The 17,720-nt window shown below is 60.3% G+C and overlaps 5 protein-coding genes across 6 annotated transcripts in view; all 5 read right to left on the bottom strand.

Annotated features, from left to right (window-relative positions):
- Window positions 1–528: 528 nt before the first annotated feature.
- Window positions 529–3,146, bottom strand: LOC136793457 (melanoma-associated antigen C1-like). Its single transcript, XM_067023911.1, has 3 exons — window positions 2,933–3,146; window positions 2,163–2,416; window positions 529–2,075 (listed from the first exon to the last, which is right to left on the bottom strand). The coding sequence occupies exons 1-3, from the start codon at window positions 3,144–3,146 to the stop codon at window positions 633–635; spliced, it is 1,911 nt and encodes a 636-aa protein (XP_066880012.1). The 3' UTR covers window positions 529–632.
- Window positions 3,147–3,372: 226 nt separating this feature from the next.
- On the bottom strand, window positions 3,373–4,926 carry LOC136793475 (paraneoplastic antigen Ma6F-like). The gene has a single exon (XM_067024302.1). The coding sequence runs from the start codon at window positions 4,895–4,897 to the stop codon at window positions 3,632–3,634; it is 1,266 nt and encodes a 421-aa protein (XP_066880403.1). The 5' UTR covers window positions 4,898–4,926; the 3' UTR covers window positions 3,373–3,631.
- A 5-nt stretch (window positions 4,927–4,931) lies between these two features.
- Window positions 4,932–5,984, bottom strand: LOC131748775 (paraneoplastic antigen Ma6E-like). Its single transcript, XM_067023910.1, has 2 exons — window positions 5,062–5,984; window positions 4,932–4,945 (listed from the first exon to the last, which is right to left on the bottom strand). The coding sequence occupies exons 1-2, from the start codon at window positions 5,915–5,917 to the stop codon at window positions 4,932–4,934; spliced, it is 870 nt and encodes a 289-aa protein (XP_066880011.1). The 5' UTR covers window positions 5,918–5,984.
- A 4,127-nt stretch (window positions 5,985–10,111) lies between these two features.
- LOC131748849 (melanoma-associated antigen 8-like) lies at window positions 10,112–12,371 on the bottom strand. The gene is made up of 2 exons (XM_067023909.1): window positions 12,264–12,371; window positions 10,112–11,426 (listed from the first exon to the last, which is right to left on the bottom strand). Exons 1-2 carry the CDS (start codon window positions 12,369–12,371, stop codon window positions 10,206–10,208), a joined length of 1,329 nt encoding a protein of 442 aa, XP_066880010.1. The 3' UTR covers window positions 10,112–10,205.
- Window positions 12,372–13,306: 935 nt separating this feature from the next.
- The window catches only part of TMEM185A (transmembrane protein 185A), a 36,457-nt gene continuing 32,043 nt past the window's right edge, over window positions 13,307–17,720 (bottom strand). For both annotated transcript variants that reach the window (XM_067024300.1, XM_067024301.1), the window contains 3 exons: window positions 16,728–16,904; window positions 16,133–16,256; window positions 13,307–14,944 (listed from right to left, as the gene is read on the bottom strand). In XM_067024300.1, the coding sequence (XP_066880401.1) occupies window positions 14,700–14,944; window positions 16,133–16,256; window positions 16,728–16,904 (546 nt within the window). In that variant the 3' untranslated portion in view covers window positions 13,307–14,699. The remainder of the gene's footprint in view (window positions 14,945–16,132; window positions 16,257–16,727; window positions 16,905–17,720) is intronic.

Genomic DNA, 17,720 nt, shown 5'->3' with positions numbered 1-17,720 from the left:
CGGCTGGCATCTCGCCAGGAAGACGGGCGCCGGCCACGCCCGCTCCCCAAGGGCAACCACGCGCCCTCCGGCTCACATGCCCAGGCCTGGCCCTGCCCGATGGCGGGCTCGGGACAGTTTCACAGCAGGGCACGCACCTCTGAGCTGACGACGGGTTGTCCCGAGGAACAACGGGGGGGGCCTTCGGTTGTACTGCTAATTACTGTCACATTTCCAAGGAAATTCCTATTCCAATGCCATGATACCTTGTTCAGGATCACAAACTAATATGGGAATCTTATCATTTGTTTTACACAGTAGCAAAACTCTTGTCGGTGAACCGGATTAGTGCAAATACATCTGTGCTTAATGCCATTCACAAACTTAGATTCTGAAGCTCATTAAGCCTTCTTTCAAGTGGAACAATATTTGACAAATTCCTAAAGAAAACAGAGATGAAATTCCATGTCGTCATGCACAACAGGAACCCAAAGTGGGTACACACCGGGTTCCCCCGACGGGTCCGGGCCCTCCCTACTTAGAAGGCGGACCGCGCCCTCTTCACACTCAGAGAGAAGCATCTGCCTCCCTGCCTGCCCCACGGGAGAAGCTGCTGGACGTGGGCCTGGAAGGAGCCTGGCTGCGGCCCTGGCTCAGGCCCCCTCTTCCTCATCGCTCACACCCTCTGCCCACAGGGATGCCAAGGACCTGGGATCCAAGCTATTGACCCAGAGCAGATGCTCCAGGACCTGCCACTCGCTGGTCTCCGCGTGGGCCCGGGGACCCCACAGGAACTCGTAGCGGGCGGGGTCGCTGTGGGGCACCGGCCGGTACTCCACGTAGCCCTCCTGCACCCACACTTCGGTGAGCAGCTCCCTGGGCTCCCCGTAGATGCGGTGCTCCCGCCCGGCACACACCCCCAGCTTGCCGAGTGCTCCCCAGACCTCCTCCTCGGGGCAGCGATCTCCGGACAGGGCGATCCGGCCCAGGAGCACGACCAGGAGGCCGGCCTTGGGCATGCACTGCCCGTCGCTCAGCATCCCATCGCAGGTGAGGCCCAGGGTGGGGACCAGGACGTAGGAGTGCTCGCGGGGGTCCACCTCCTTCACGTCGAGGCCGAGGACCAGCTGCATGCACTCGGAGGCTCGCCTGAAGACCACGGGGAAGTGGTCCTGGTAATCCTTGAGGACGGTCAGCATTTCTGCCTTTGTGCTCGGCTCCTTTCGGCGATACTTGAGCAGGAGGAACCCCATCAGGTCAGCCACCTTCAGATGTAGTGCATCTTGGAGCAAGGACTCGGCATCTTCCTGGTCATGCGAGGTGCTCGGCCCTTCCTCATCTGGGGGGCTGAGGCCGTCGTCTTCAGATTGGCTCCGTGGAGGGGTGGCCATGGCAGTGGGGGAGGGGATCTGGGGGGGACTGGGTTCCCCAGCACCAGCCGCCTCCTCCCGGGTGCCCGGGAACACGACAGGGTATGAAGAGGAGGAGGAGGAGGAGGGGGAGGAGGAGGAGGAGGAGGGGGAGGACGAGGAGGAGGGGGGATGCGGCCTCCTCCCCCACAGCCCCGAACAGCTGCGCCTCCACTGGGGCCCGAAGGTCAGCCGCAGGCTGGCGGAGCTCACTGGTCTCGACCAGGGCCCTGATGACGGGTCGGGCCGCCGGCTGGAGTCCACGTGGGCAGGGGTGACAGGGAGGGCCCAGCGGCCTGGGGGAGAGCGGCTGTGCGCGGCCTCGGCGGAGAAACGCACCCTGCGCAGCTCTGACAAAGGCCGCTTGCAGGTCTCGGCTTGAGGGGTGCCCTCGCAGGTGGTGCGAGGCCCTTTGAACGACGGCTCTTCGGCCAAATCCTGGAAAGCGGCTTCCCCAGGCAGCAGCCTGAGGTCGGGGTGCCCCGCGGGCACGGGCTGGGCCAGGGCGAGGGACTGGGGGGTGCAGCTCCCTGAGCCGAGGGCCGGGGCCCCCGCGTCGGGAGGAAGAGGCACCTCGCGAAGCCGGGCGCCCTGCCCGCGGGGGGGCCCTTCTCGGCCGCGGCCACGCGGAGGGCGGCGTGTCCCTCCTCCAGGTAAACGGGACAGTGCGGCGCGGCCGGCAGCACCCTGGCCTCAGGCTCCCGCGCAGCCGCTCACAGGAGTGCCCGGGCTGCTCAGGGGGGACATCACAGCCCAGCCGGGAAGTGACATCACCAAGGGCGGGCCCGTCAGCGTGTCAGCCTCCTGCTTCACGCCCGTCAGCGCAGGGGACACGAAGACACGCGGGCACGGGCGCAGAGCCACGGGCCGAGCGCTCGTGCCAGCCGAGCGCTCGTGCCAACCGGGCACGGCCTTCCGGTCCCGGAGCCCCCGGGCCAGGCAGACGTGCCCGGACCCACGTGTCACGCACGAGGTCAGCGGTCCTCCTCTGTGTCCACTGGCCGTCAGGGCCGTGCACTGCACCCATGCTTTCAAGCACGAGCAACGCCCGGGACGGGGCCCACGGTCAAGGGCGCAGAAAATTTACAATTCACTTATGAAATGGAAGAAAAACCCTCAGCATCTCTGGGTCTGCAAAGTGCCTACCCTACCCTCTCACTGGAGAGGTATCCCATGGGTGCTGAGCAGGAATCTGACTCTGGACCCCCACCTACCCCCCCCAGCAGCCCTTTCCCTCCATTGCCCACAGCAGAGGCCAGACTCAGCGGAAACTTTCAGGGAACTTTATTCAAGAGAAACATGGACTGAAACCATTGAACAGAGGGCATAACAACACACACAGGAACTTCTAACGGCCACCGGAGCCCACGGGTCCCGCCCCCCCAAGGGTCCCCAACAAGGTGCCTCCGCTACACCCCACCCGGCGGCCCTCCATCCCCCCCCCAGTCTCCCTTCCTCAGGGCCCCGCGGGTGGCCTCTCGCCAGGAAGATGGGCGCCTGCAATGCCCGCTCCCCATGGGGCAGCCCCTCCCGCTCTGGCTCACATGTGCCTATGGCGAGCACAGGACCGTCCCACAGCAGGGCACGTGCCAGTGACCCAACGACGGGTGTCCTGAGGAGCAACGGGGTGCCCCAGCAGAACACAGGCCCCGGGGGGCCTCCCGCAGACCTCCTGCAGCCCCGGTCCAGGTCTTCCTTCCCAAGGTCCCGGGTGGGCTCCCAGGTCCTGGGGTGGGCACTGGCTGTGACCTCGTCCATCCCGTCCTTCCCACCGGCTCCTGGGACTGGGCTCGGGGTCTCCGTGCCGGGCTGGAGCGGGGGGAACTGCTCATAGGAGAACAAACGCAAATTTCCACAACAACAAGCAGCGCCGGGCCTGCATCTACGCCCAGAAAGCACACGTTGAGCTCACGACACTGGCCCACACAGACCAGAGCCTTGGCTGGCACGTGTCGTACCTCAGGGCTCTCCGGGGTTGGGGGGGCGATGGCTAGGGTGTGTGTGTTGGGGGGGAGGGGAGCGGGGGCTGGGGGGTTCCTTGACACCTGGGTCCCTCTGGGGCCTACAGGGACACATTGGGGCTCGCCAGGACAGGGAGCAGCCTGCCCAGGGGATGACGAACAGGGGTCCCCTCTCGGGAGGGAGGCCCAGGCACCTTGAGTGGCCCCTAACGTGGGGCCAGGAGGCTGCCAGGGCTGGCCTCCCCCTGCCTCCAAGCCTGGGGGCCCCGGGGCCTGCTGAGCCTACTGGCCCGAGGACGACCCCGGGGGGCTCATCTCTGCAGCCCCGTCCTCATTTCCCGGCTCTTCTGGGACATGCTGGAGCCCCTCCTCGGGGGTCTCCTCGGCCTGCTGGCCTCCTGCCTGGGCGAGGCCCTCTGGCTCCCAGCCAGGACCTCCTGGGGCCACCGGGGAAGCACTGCCCATCCGGCCAGGCATGGGGACTCCGCGGGCATGTGTGGGTCCTGCCGGACCTAGGCCCGCAGGGCCGGGAGCTCTTCCACCTTCCTGAGTGGCCGCGGAGGCCTTGCTGGTCTCCCCAGGGCCAGGGGCTGCCCTGGCGGCACCATGGTCTTCAGGGCCCGCCTCGCCAGCCTTGGCAGTGCCCGCAACTGCCTCACTGGCCTCTTCGGGCGCCGGGTGGTCCTCGGCGCGACCTTGCTTGGAAAGGGCGGCCTGGGTGGAGGTATCTTCACCGGCCGGGGAGGCCTTGGTGCCATCCGCAGTGGGGCCCGCGGTGATGGCCTCATGGGCCGGGGCGGCCTGGGCGGCTGCTGCCAGGACTCCAACGTCCACACGGGCCTCTTCTTCCCCTGGGAACAGCTCCCTGCTAGCCGGGGCGGCCTCGCAGGCCTCGGTCATCTGGAGGAGCCGCAGCATCCGCACGAAGCCGGGAGGCCTGGTCATCAGCTGCGTCCTCAGCGTCTGCTGGAGCGTGTCGTTCAGCCGGGCCCGCATCAGCACCTGCCGGGCGCGCACCTGGTCCGCCACGGCCGGGAGGATGGCCCCCTTCTCCAGGGCCGACTGCAGCAGGCCTTCCAGGCGCATCACGTACGCAGAGAGAGTCTCCTCGGGCCGCTGGGCACAGGTCAGGAACTTCAGCCGAGCGCTCTCCCGGGGGTCCGTGTTCCCAAACACCTGCACCAGCGCGGCCAGGCAGTCCTGGGCGGCCAGCTCGGGATCTTCCGCCAGGAGGCCGCGCAGGACGTCCAGCGCGGGGCCGCGCAGGCTCTCCACCAGCCTCCTCCTCCTCTCCCCCTCAGACACGTGGCGCCACAGGTGCAGCATGTCGCTGGCCTGCTGCAGCCAGCTCTCAAAGGACTCTTCCCCGTGGCCCGGCTCTTGCATCCCAGAGAAGGTTCCCAGCTCCTGGGAGCCCGCGGTGTCTGGCACGGCCTGCAAGGCCTGCCTCCACTGCTGGGTACAGGGCCCCGCCTCACCCACGGCGCCTGCCGCTTCCACAGCTGCTTCCTCAGCCGCGGTCATTGCCTCGCCCGCGGGTCCTGCCATACTCGGAAGTGCTGCCTCGCCTGCAACATTTCCTTCACCTGCAGCTCCCTCCTCATCTGACATTCCTGCTTCACCTTCAGCTCCTGCTTCACCCTCAACCCCTGCCTCACCTCCATCCCCTGCCTCACCTGGACCTTCCTCCTCACCTGCGGCTCCCTCCTCACCTGCGGCTCCCGCCTCACCTGCACCTCCTGCCTCACCTGCAGCTCCTGCCTCACCTGCAGCTCCTTCCTCGCCTCCAGCCCCTGCCTCACCTCCAGCCCCTTCCTCACCTGCACCTCCTGCCTCACCTGCACCTCCTGCCTCACCTGCAGCTCCTGCCTCACCTCCAGCCCCTGCCTCACCTCCAGCCCCTCCCTCACCTCCAGCCCCTCCCTCACCTGCACCTCCTGCCTCACCTGCAGCTCCCTCCTCACCTGCAGCTCCCTCCTCGCCTCCAGCCCCTGCCTCACCTCCAGCCCCTCCCTCACCTGCACCTCCTGCCTCACCTGCAGCTCCTGCCTCAACTCCAGCTCCTTCCTCACCTCCCGCTGCCACCTCACCTAAGCCTTCCTCCTCACCTGCGTCTCCCTCCATACCTGCGGCTCCCGCCTCCCCTACAGCTTCCTCCTCACCCGCAGTTCCTGAGTGACCTGCAGTTCCTGCCTCACCTGCCCTGCCAACCACTGCTTGTCTCTGGGGCTGTGCAGGGAAACTGGGTCTATCCTGTGACTCAGCATCAGGGGCCTGGGGCAGGCAGGCCACAGTCCAGGGCCCCCCCTTGCCTGGTATTTGGCGGGGGATCAAGCTTCGATTTATATACTCAGCAAACTCGACCAGGGCAACCCTCGACCCCAGCTCCTTTCTGTAGCCCTTGTGCAGCACTCGGTACCTGCCCAGGGAACGCAGGGCAGCCTGCACAGCCTCCTGGAATTCCTGGTCTTCGCCGTCGTCTGGGACACCCAGGATGAGCAGAGATCGCTGAGCGTTCACGCCCATCGACCTGCACCAGTCCCGCAGTATCGCCAGAGCCATCGCCATCTCCGAGGACCTGAGGGTGGGGGGAAGCGATCCAACAGGTGTGCACAGACTGCTGAAGTGTGGGAATCGGCCTGAGGGTGCAAAGAGGAGAGAATCATGTTTGTGCCACACAGCCCACCCTACAGCCGCTCACAGCAGCAGCCTGGAGCACCTCCCGGCCCTGTTTTGTTTGCTTGACTTTAGGAACCTTTTTCGATAAATTAAATTTTCTTACACAATGGAAGGCTAGGGACTTCCCTGGTGGCGCAGTGGTTAAGAATCCACCTGCCAGTGCATGGGACACGGGTTCGATTCCTGGTCCGTGAAGATCCCACTTACCGCGGAGCAACTAACCCCACGTGCCACAACCACTGACCCAGCGCTCTAGAGCCCACGAGCCATAACTACTGAGCCCACGTGACACAACCACTGAAGCCCACATGCCTGGAGCCCGTGCTCCGCAACAAGAGAAGCCACCGTAATGAGAGGCCCGCGCACCTCAACGAAGAGTAGCCCCCGCTCGCCGCGACGAGAGAAAGTCCGTGGGCAGCTACGAAGACCCAATGCATCCAAAAGTAAAAATAAATTTTTAAAAAAATAATAAAAGAGCACTTTTTGTATACGACACAAGAAACAGTAATAAAAAAGAATAAAATATTTTTTTAAAATAGATAGAAGGCTCATCACCTCTTCTACATTTCTGGCATCAGTTTTAGGAAGCTGCCTTTTCCCCAAGGAATTTTTCAAGTCTTCCAATTTTTTAGCATAACTATTTCCATAATATCCCTATACTCTCTTTTGAATATACATCTGATACGTAACATCAGCCCTGTTTCATTCTGGATATTGGTGATTAGCGTTCTTTCTATTTTTCCTTGATTCATCTTTCTAGGGCTTTCTCAGTTTTCTTGCTCTTTTGAAAGAAGAGCATGGCTTCTTTGTTCATTATGTCCATAATTTGCATTTTTTTTTTTCCTGTACGCGGGCCTCTCACTGTCGCGGCCTCTCCCGTTGCGGAGCACAGGCTCCGGACGCGCAGGCTCAGCGGCCACGGCTCACGGGCCCGGCTGCTCCGCGGCATGTGGGATCCTCCCGGACCGGGGCACGAACCCGCGTCCCCTGCATCGGCAGGCGGATTCTCAACCACTGCGCCACCAGGAAAGCCCCATAATTTGCTTTCCAGCACTGATTTCCTGTCTTAGCTCTCTTATTACTTCATTTCATAGTTCCTTTGGTCATCTTTTTCTAGCATCTCGAAATGGACCGTTAGCTCACTGATTTTATGTTCTGACTCTTTTCTAACAGAAGCATTTAGAGGAATACCGTTTCCTCCTGTCGTTTGTTGCTGCCTCCCACTGATTTTGCTAAGTTGTGTTCTTTTAGTTTTCAGTTGGAAATATTTTCTAAGTCCCTCTGTGATTATTTTCTTTGATCCATGGGTTTCCAAATATTTAAAGATACATTATCATTAGTACCATCAAATAAAATTTCCCCAGGATGAGAAAACTTTTCATGCAAAATTGCAATACTGTTAAATGTATGGAGAGCGTCCTCACCCCCACCCCCCGCCGCGGCGGGAGCTCCCCTAACGCCAACCGCACCCGGGCCCGGGAGTCCTCCCCATCGACCCCCGCCTCAGCCAGGAGTAGCTCCTCCTTCCTCCCGCCACACACAGCGGCCCTTAGCCCTCCCCTCCCATCTCAGCCCGTTGGGGGGGGGCCGTCCTCCCCACCCCCACAGCCAGTCGTCCTCTCCTCTGGCCCCCAAAGCCGGCCCCACCCGCCCGGCAGGAAGCCCTCCGCTCCGCGCCGCCCCCACGCTTAGCCATTAGCCCCACCCTCTGCACCCCGACTCCAGAACGGCCCCCACCAGCCACCCCGGCAGACAGAGGTCCTCCCCTCGGACCCGCACACTGGGGGACCCTTCCCTCAGCACCCCTTCGGCCCGCTGCCCTCAGCCGCCCCTCCCCCACTCCCAATCGGGCAGCCCGTAGCCCTCCCCCCAACTCCATTCCTTCCCACGGCCCCCCCGGGGTACCTGCGGAGTCCTGCCCCCGGCAAAGCCCCCGCCTGGCTCCTGACTTGCTCTGACTCTGTGGATGACTCCGGAGTCCCGCTCAGGACGGGCTGAAGAGCTAGCTCGTCTGGGCACTGCAGCCAGCAACTGAGCAGCCGACCGGCCCGGGCACTCTGTGCGAACGCCACGTGGGTTTCCGGGTGCTCCCGGAAGTCCCAGGAAGGTGAGGGAGAACGTTCTAGACGTCTCTTTCCAGAGAAACTGGTTGGATGAGAAGAGCACGTGAGGCGCTTTGCGACGGAAGCAGCAGTAGGCATGCGCACTGAGGGCCTGAGGTCCCAAGGCTTGGCGCCTCCGGAAGCAAAAGACACGCCCACTGGCCTTCCACCAATAGGAAGGGCTCCCTGCAAGGCTGCGGAGTTGGAGGAGCAAACTTGGCGATGCAGAGCCCATGGGGGCACACGGGTCAATCTGTCTTTACAGGTGGGTGGCTACTGTGATTGTTAATGTCATAAAGCTATTCTTTTCTCTTTCTCTGTTTTTGTAAGTTTTGAATTTTATTTTGTTTATTTTTTTATACAGATTATTAGTTATCCCTTTTATAAGTATTAGTGTACATATGTCAGTCCCAATCTCCCAACTCATCACACCACCACACCCCCGCCTCCACCACTTTTCCTTCTTGGTGTCCATATGTTTGTGCTCTACAGCTGTGTCTCTATTTCTGTCCTGCACACCAGTTCATCTGTACCATTTTTCTAGATTCCACATATATGCCTTAATATATGATATTTGTTTTTCTCTCTCTGACTTCCTTCACTCTGTATGACAGTTTCTAGATCCATCCACGTCTCTACAAATGACCCAATTTCGTTCCTTTGTACGGTTGAGTAATAAGGTAATAGGAATAAAGCCCTTGTTTATATGGACTGATTACTGGTCTAATTGTATCAAGTAGCCATCTTCTCACATGGCAGAAGAGGTTGAGGCAGCTGTCTGGGGTGTCTTTTACAAGGGAAGTAATGTCATTCACGAGGGCTCCCCCCTCTCATGAGCTCATCACTTCCCAGGGCCGCACCTCCAAATCCAACCCCTTTGGGGGTTAGAATTTAAGAGGTGAATGAGGGGGCGACGTTTACAAATATTCAGTCCATAGCACTGTCTGTCCAACTATTTTTGCTCCTATGTTCCCTTTTTCCTGTTGAGAAAATCAAGTTTTTCATTTACATTTTAAATTCTCTACTTCCTTTTTAGGCAATTATCACTTTTCCCCAAAACTTTACAATTCAACTATGAAATGGAAGAAAAATCCTCCCCATTTCTGGGTCTGCAAAGTGCCTACCCTACCTCTCACTGGAGAGGTGTCCCATGGGTGCTGAGCAGGAATCCTTCTCTGGACCCCCACCGACCCCCAGCAGCCCTTTCCCTCCATTGCCCACAGCAGAGCCCAGACTCAGCAGAAACTTTCAGGGAAATTTATTAAGAGAAACCTTGACTGAAACCATTGAACAGAGAGCATGATAACACAGAGAGGAACTTCTAACAGCCAGCGGATCCCACGGGTCCTGGCCCCCCTACCCCAGCGTCCCCAACCAGGTGTCTCTGCAACACCCAAACTGTCGGCCCTCCATTCACCCACATTCTCCCTTCCTCAGGGCCTAGCGGGTGGCCTCTCGCCAGGATGATGGGCTCCGACAATTCCCGCGCCCCCAAGCAGCCCCTCACAATCTGGCCCACATGCCCGGGACCTGGTCGTACCCTATGGTGGGCACAGGAGTGTCCCAGTGCAGGGCACACACCACTGACCTGACGACGGGGTGTCCCGAGGAACAAGGGGGTGGCCTTCAGTTGTACTGCTAATTACTTTCACATTTCCAAGGAAATTCCTATTCCAATGCCATGATACCTTGTTCAGGATCACAAACTAATATGGGAATCTTACAATTTGTTTTACACAGTAGCAAAACTCTTGTCGGTGAACCGGATTAGTGCAAATACATCTGTGCTTAATGCCATTCACAAACTTTGATTCTGAAGCTCATTAAGCCTTCTTTCAAGTGGAACAATATTTGACAAATTCCTAAAGAAAACAGAGATGAAATTCCATGTCGTCATGCACAACAGGAACCCAAAGTGGGTACACACCGGGTCCCCCCGACGGGTCCGGGCCCTCCCTACTTAGAAGGCTGACCGCGCCCTCTTCACACTCAGAGAGAAGCATCTGCCTCCCTGCCTGCCCCACGGGAGAAGCTGCTGGACGTGGGCCTGGAAGGAGCCTGGCTGCGGCCCTGGCTCAGGCCCCCTCTTCCTCATCGCTCACACCCTCTGCCCACAGGGATGCCGAGGACCTGGGATCCAAGCTATTGACCCAGAGCAGATGCTCCAGGACCTGCCACTCGCTGGTCTCCGCGTGGGCCCGGGGACCCCACAGGAACTCGTAGCGGGCGGGGTCGCTGTGGGGCACCGGCCGGTACTCCACGTAGCCCTCCTGCACCCACACTTCGGTGAGCAGCTCCCTGGGCTCCCCGTAGATGCGGTGCTCCCGCCCGGCACACACCCCCAGCTTGCCGAGTGCTCCCCAGACCTCCTCCTCGGGGCAGCGATCTCCGGACAGGGCGATCCGGCCCAGGAGCAAGACCAGGAGGCCGGCCTTGGGCATGCACTGCCCGTCGCTCAGCACCGCATCGCAGGTGAAGCCCAGGGTGGGGACCAGGACGTAGGAGTGATCGCAGGGGTCCACCTCCTTCACGTCCACGCCAAAGACCAGCTGCATGCACTCGCAGGCTCGCCTGAAGACCACGGGGAAGTGGTCCTGGTAATCCTTGAGGACGGTCAGCATTTCTGCCTTTGTGCTCGGCTCCTTTTGGCGATACTTGAGCAGGAGGAACCCCATCAGGTCAGCCACCTTCAGATGTAGTGCATCTTGGAGCAAGGACTCGGCATCTTCCTGGTCATGCGAGGTGCTCGGCCCTTCCTCATCTGGGGGGCTGAGGCCGTCGTCTTCAGATTGGCTCCGTGGACGGGTGGCCATGGCAGTGGGGGAGGGGATCTGGGGGGGACTGGGTTCCCCAGCACCAGCCGCCTCCTCCAGGGTGCCCGGGAACACGACAGAGTAAGAAGAGGAGGAGGAGGAGGAGGAGGAGGAGGGGGGATGCGGCCTCCTCCCCCACAGCCCCGAACAGCTGCGCCTCCACTGGGGCCCGAAGGTCAGCCGCAGGCTGGCGGAGCTCACTAGTCTTGACCAGGGCCCTGATGACGGGTCGGGCCGCCGGCTGGAGTCCACGTGGGCAGGGGTGACAGGGAGGGCCCAGCGGCCTGGGGGAGAGCGGCTGTGCGCGGCCTCGGCGGAGAAACGCACCCTGCGCAGCTCTGACAAAGGCCGCTTGCAGGTCTTGACTTGAGGGGTGCCCTCGCAGGTGGCGCGAGGCCCTTTGAACGACGGCTCTTCGGCCAAATCCTGGAAAGCGGCTTCCCCAGGCAGCAGCCTGAGGTCGGGGTGCCCCGCGGGCACGGGCTGGGCCAGGGCGAGGGACTGGGGGGTGCAGCTCCCTGAGCCGAGGGCCGGAGCCCCCGCGTCGGGAGGAAGAGGCGCCTCGCAAAGCCGGGCACCCTGCCCGCGGGGGGGCCCTTCTCGGCCGCGGCCACGCGGAGGGCGGCGTGTCCCTCCTCCAGGTAAACGGGACAGTGCGGCGCGGCCGGCAGCACCCTGGCCTCAGGCTCCCGCGCAGCCGCTCACAGGAGTGCCCGGGCTGCTCGGGGGGGACATCGCAGCCCAGCCGGGAAGTGACATCACCAAGGGCGGGCCCGTCAGCGTGTCAGCCTCCTGCTTCACGCCCGTCAGCGCAGGGGACACGATGACACGCGGGCACGGGCGCAGAGCCACGGGCCGAGCGCTTGTGCCAACCGGGCACGGCCTACTGGTCCCGGAGCCCCCGGGCCAGGCAGACGTGCCCGGACCCACGTGTCACGCACGAGGTCAGCGGTCCTCCTCTGTGTCCACTGGCCGTCAGGGCCGTGCACTGCACCCATGCTTTCAAGCACGAGCAACGCCCGGGACTGGGCCCTAGGTCAACGGCACAGGCACCCTGCCCTTTTGGCACTGTCACAGGCCGGGCCGGTGGTCCTCCACGGAGACCCTCTCCAGGCCCTGCCGTCGGTCCGCAGGAGGATCAGGGCAGGAGCTGCAGAGGTGACGGGTGAGCTCCTGGGGACAGAGGAGGACAGGCTACCGTCCCCTGCTGCTCCTCAGCCTGCACGTGTCCACCCCAGGCTGGTCTCTCTCTGCACGCCTAGTCTCCCATCACCCGGGACGGCGCGGTCACCCTGGGCCTTCACCCACGGTGCGGCTCACTTTCCACCGACCGCCGTCCATGGGACCCCCGTCTGGGTTTGCGCCCAGGCCCTGAGTGCTGCCATCCTGTTCTGGGGCCTGCTGCTCAAGCATCAGACAGGCGGCCATGCGCAACCGCCCATCTGGCACGTTCTCCCCACATGCGTGGCCACCTCCACTGATGCCCCCCACCCTACTCTGGTCACGGGCTCGAGGATCTTCCTGAGATTTCCACAAATCAGAAATGCCTCCAAACCCAATACGTCACCTGCCCACGGCCCAGGCGCCCGGCCCAGTGGGTGAGAGCGAGGGCTCGGCCAGAAGATGCCAAGGCCGGCACCACAGACCTGCTGATCCCCTGCTGCCTGGCTCACACCCTCGGAGCCTCTGCTTCCCCACAAGGATACTCGTAGGAGCACGTGCTTCATGGGGTCCTGAGGACTCAGGGGGACGTACAGCTGGAGGCAAGGTACCTGCCACTTAACTCACAGTTACCGTGGTTATGGAGAAGCGTGCTGTCTCACAGCAAGTTTGAATCTAAGGAGCTTAAGCAGTGGTCCATCGGTGGCCCTTGGGTACCTGCAAAAAGCCTTCCATCACCAGCAAAAGGTGGCCTTCCTTGTCGATTCATACAAACCGTGAGCTGAAACGCCACCTGAGTTAACTGTCTCTAGAGACAGCTAGGGTGTGCTACACAGAAATCACAGTGCATTTTGCATAGATGTAAGCGGTACTCAGTGCCCACCTGACTGGGCAATGCCTCGGGACCACTGAAAAGCCGAGTTCCACCTTAGAATGTCTGGGAACTCGCAAACACTGTCGGGCGCCTCCTCACCCGTCAGCATTGTGGCCGTGTGCTCCCCCACCAACAGCCGAATCCCGGGGCCCCCGGCTTTCCTCTCTGTACTGCATATTCCAGCTGCCCCTGGAGACTCCTGAGAGATGCTCACCCACCCCTGCTCCCCTCGGCTGCTGGTGGCAGCTCGAGGTTCCCTTTTGTGCTCGTTGACAGGACTTCCAGCATCCTGGACCATATCCAAACTAAGACGCGCACAGTGCACATGGAAAATGATGAACCAGTTTATTGAACAGCTAAAGGCGGAAAAAAGAGTGGATTGGGCTACATTTGCTATACACCAAGCCGGAAAGGTGGCACCATTCCAAGTGTCCCCCTTCAGGCAGCATAGGCTTCCTACAGGCTGGCACCAGGGCGGAGTGGTGGGCGCGGTGGACGTCAGCGGAGCCCGGTTTAGACAAGGTAGCAGCTGCCCCCTCTCCCCCTCTCCCCTGCTCCCAGGTGACAATGCCAGGGCTCCTTTTACCTTCTTTTACTCACGGCCTGCTTGTTCCCATCACATCTGCTTGCTTCCCTCTGACTCGTGGCTGTACCCTCAGCTCCTGGAGCCGTGGTCCTCCTAGCTAAAAGCATGGGCCCGGCTTGGGGGCGGACAAAAAGCCCCAGACCTCAACGCACACACTCTGCTGGCCATTTCTAGTCTCGGCACCCTTCTCCAGTGTTCCCGTTTCCAGTCGTGCTTTATGGCTTTCTGCAAGTCAGTATTCCCAGCATGTTAGAAAAAAGCACAAACAGTTTCTTGCTTACTGTGGCCGTTCTGGCAGTAGCAGCTACTATGTATGTGGAGAAATTGAATGAAGGGGAAACGGCAATGTCCCATGCAGGGGTGGCACCCCAGTGGGCAGGACAGGGGTGCCACCGGCCTCTACTTCTGCGACAGAACACGTATGTCCTCAGTACAAGCTTGTAAAAAAATACTTTAACAGAATATACTGTACAGGACTAGGATTTAACACGGTATATTACAGCGCTAAAATATTTGTATAAATACTATACAGGCACGGAGTCACTCCATTAGAAAGGGCTCACCAATGGGGCCGGTAAAAACCCAGAGAGAAACGACGTCCACGGCAGGAGCATGGCCAGCTGAGGCGGCATGGGTGCACACGGGGCCCGAGGCCTGTGCACAGTCCCCGAACCATGCCGCAACAGGGGCATCTGAGCTACGCGGCCGGGCCGGCCTGGTTCAAAAATACATTTCTCAGTAACACTTTCAATGGGAATTTTCACACTTTGAAAACCAGCTGTGTAGCCATTCCTGCTCAGGCCTAATCAGCCATCCAGGATGGCTCCAAGCCAGCTCCGCAGGCACCTGCCCGGGAGAAGTCACTTCTTCCCTCTCCACAGGCTCCCTCCATCAGATCCACAGCCGCTGACACGCACCCCACACCACGCTGCGTGTTCCAGGCACCTGTCACCTGCGTGTCCTGTCGCGGTGAGTCATTGGTAGGCATTGAGTGCAAACAAGGCATGAGATGGAAGTCCCCGGAGACCCAGCTCCAGCTCCAGTTCTGGGGGTGGGGGAGGTGAACGGAGAGGCGGAGGGAGGTGGAAGAGAGCGCGGGCCAGGTCCGCTCACGGTCCGCCCTGGGAGGGGCTGTCTAATCTGGCATTTCGATATTTAACTTGGGAGGTGGGAGGACATACTTTCCAGGGCTCTGGGTGATAGCTACCCTGGTCTTCTTTCGAAGCATAGGAGCGATCTTAGGAGGCTCTGGAACTGGCGCTTCTTCGGTTTCCTCATTACCTTCATGGTGGAGGTCGTAGGAAATGTTTCCATATTCTCTCAAAAATGGGCAGATTTCAAGCAGAAACTGACAGAAATCCTTGCGAATCCCAAACCACCCTGAAAAGGGAGAAATGTACTTTCTCAAACACTCGTGTCCATGGAATTTCAGGTTACTTTTCCTTCATGAATGAGAACTTTTCCTTGTACACTGTAGTGCTTTATCCTGATGCCTTGGGAATGAAGCCTGAGCGAGGCCTCAATACCAACTAAGGGTAAGAAGGAAGCCCTGCAGCTCTGCGGCTCTGCAGGTGGCAGTCCTGGACTGGCAGCTACCAGATGTCTCCCTGGGGCCTGTTAGGGATGTGATCTCGGGCCCCGGCCCACACCTCCTGAACCAGAGACTGTGGTGGGGTGTCAGGGGGCAGTCCTGGGATTCTGATGGGTCCTCCAGTATTGCGAACTACTGCTCTCACGAGTCTCACATTTATCTGCGGTGTCTGGATGATGTCAACATCCTCCAGTCTTCCCGGCCCAGGAGAAACACATGTGCGACAAAGGATGTCACCCAAGAAAAGGATCTCCATCACCCTCTGGGGTCCGGGAAGATGGCAGGCATGTGTTGGTCCAGGCCTCAAAGCTCCTTCTCCAAGGCCCGCTCTTCCGGTCTGGGTACCACTAAACCGTCAGCTTAGTGCTGGCTCTCCTGGGGCAAAAATCCCCCGTGGCATTAGTTTCCAGAAGGGCGTGCTCTGGGGCTACATGCAAAGGAGCTCAGAGTCTAGTGAGGAGGGGGCCCTCATCAAAGAGCACTTCAGAATGGGCTATCACAGCACACAGGTGGAGAGGGAGAGAGAGAAGCCGGGCACCGCTGACAAGACTTGGAGACGTCAGGAATGACGCCGGCGAGAGCGAGGACAAAACGGACACCAGGAGGACGCCAGGGTTTGGTAGATGATGTGGATTTTCACCTAATCCTCAGGAGCCCCTGGGAAAAAGGAATCCTGGTGCCCAGGTTGCAGCGGAGGGCATGGGCTCAGAGAGGCTGCCTGCCGCGCTCAGGCCTCCCTCCGGTCATAGGGCCACGAAAGCAAGGCTGAGAGCACGCCGTTCCCCTGGAAGATTCCAGGCCTTCTTCAGTCCTACCTTTCCCAGGGAAACTCCCTGATTGGGGTCCTTAGGCTCATCTTTTCATAAAGCGGGGCCACACACACACACACACACACACACACACAGCCACGCAACAGGCACACAGACACGCACGCACACACACACAGTTCAAGCGCTTCGGAAAAGCTGAGTACGTACAGTGGTTTCCGCCTTTCTGCCCGAACGTGGTTGCCATCAGAGTGATCAAGGAGAGCCAGAGCGGGACAAATATGGGGACACAAGAGAACGCGTTGTGGCCGTCTAGCTTGTGAACCAGCAGGATCTAAGGAAAGAGAGACAGGTGAGGTTCTGTCGATGGAGCATCTGCAAACAGACCCTCTCTGAAGCCAGACTGCACTGCCCCTCCCTCGTCAGGTCTCCTGTTTGCTCCACAGGAGGCAACAGTAACCCTCTCTTCTGCGGGGAAAGGACAAGATGAGCTTTCACATGGCTCTTCGGGACTAAACAAAATCCATCCACCTAGAACATTTCCAACATCCGGATTGTTATGGCAAACTCTTGCTGCTGTTCTTTTGGAGGAGTCAACAGTGCCCACTCTAGAATTCTCCACAGGGCTCAAATACAAAAATACCACATCCGACTTTCTCTTTCTAGAGGACGACAAATCAATGCATTCGGCTGCACGGTGGCTGGAGAGGTACACTTCTCACCGCCGGCGCCCAGGCCCCCAGAGGAAGGCTGCTCCGACTGTCCTGTGGTCCTCTGCTGGCAGGCTCACCCGGGAGCTGCTTACCTCAAAAGTAAGGAGCGGCACGACGATCGTCATCCAGCTCAGCGCCATGGTGATGTGTGTCCTCCGCTGCTCCGCGATCACGTCCATGGAGCGCAGGAACAGCACGGACCACACGATGTAGTAGAGGACCACCAGGCACAGGAAAGACATGAGAATCCACAGGGGGACACACACGACCTGAGCGAGGAGGAGGGAAGAGAGGTCTTTAGGGTAGGCGGAGCCAACTCCTTCGGGGATCTCTGCGCTTAAGACAGCACCAGGCCTGGACGGGGCCAGCGTGGGAAGAGGACCCGCCGCTCACTGTCACGTCGGGGTTGCCGTCGCCCCGGCAGCCCTCAGGGTGACGGGACTCGCGGGCGCTTCCCTGAGGCGTGAGCTCGCTTGGCGGGCCCCGGGCTCTGCCCGCCTCCCCTCCACCCACGCCCTGGCTCGCCCGGACATCCCCCCTCCGCAGTCACGTCCCATCCTGCCAGAGGCACTGTGGCCAAAGGCTCCTTGGCAACTCGGGCTGCCCAGGGCGCCCAGGCCCTCCGTGAACTTTCAAGTCGAGGCCGGGAGGCTTCCGCCACTCGGCCTCCGCTGCCCCGCCCAGGTGGGTTCTGGGCCAGTTGCTGTCACACCAAAAAGAGCTTGTTTCACCCTCACACACAAGCCCACACGATGAGTCCTGGGGGCCTCAGTGGGCTCCTCCCGCGTGACCTTTTCTCCCTTCTGCACGCGGCCCCCTTGGGTACATCTGTTGTCCCTTTGTCTCCCCTTACAAAACAGTAAAATTGACTGTTATCCTTTGGTGTCCAGTTCTATGACCTTTCACGCCCACATGTATAGATCTGTGGAGCCTTGGGCGGGACACAGGGCAGCTCCTTCACCCTGCCAGACTCCCTCGTGCTCTCCCATTACTGTGTCACCCCCTTGCCCCACCCATAACCCCCAGCAGCCACTGCTCTGTCCTCTATCACGACACTTTGGTCTCTTCAAGAACGTGATGGAGAT

The sequence above is a fragment of the Kogia breviceps genome, chromosome X (genome assembly GCF_026419965.1).
Source record: "Kogia breviceps isolate mKogBre1 chromosome X, mKogBre1 haplotype 1, whole genome shotgun sequence".
NCBI lineage: Eukaryota > Metazoa > Chordata > Mammalia > Artiodactyla > Physeteridae > Kogia > Kogia breviceps.
This window is presented reverse-complemented; position numbering and strand designations above follow the sequence as displayed.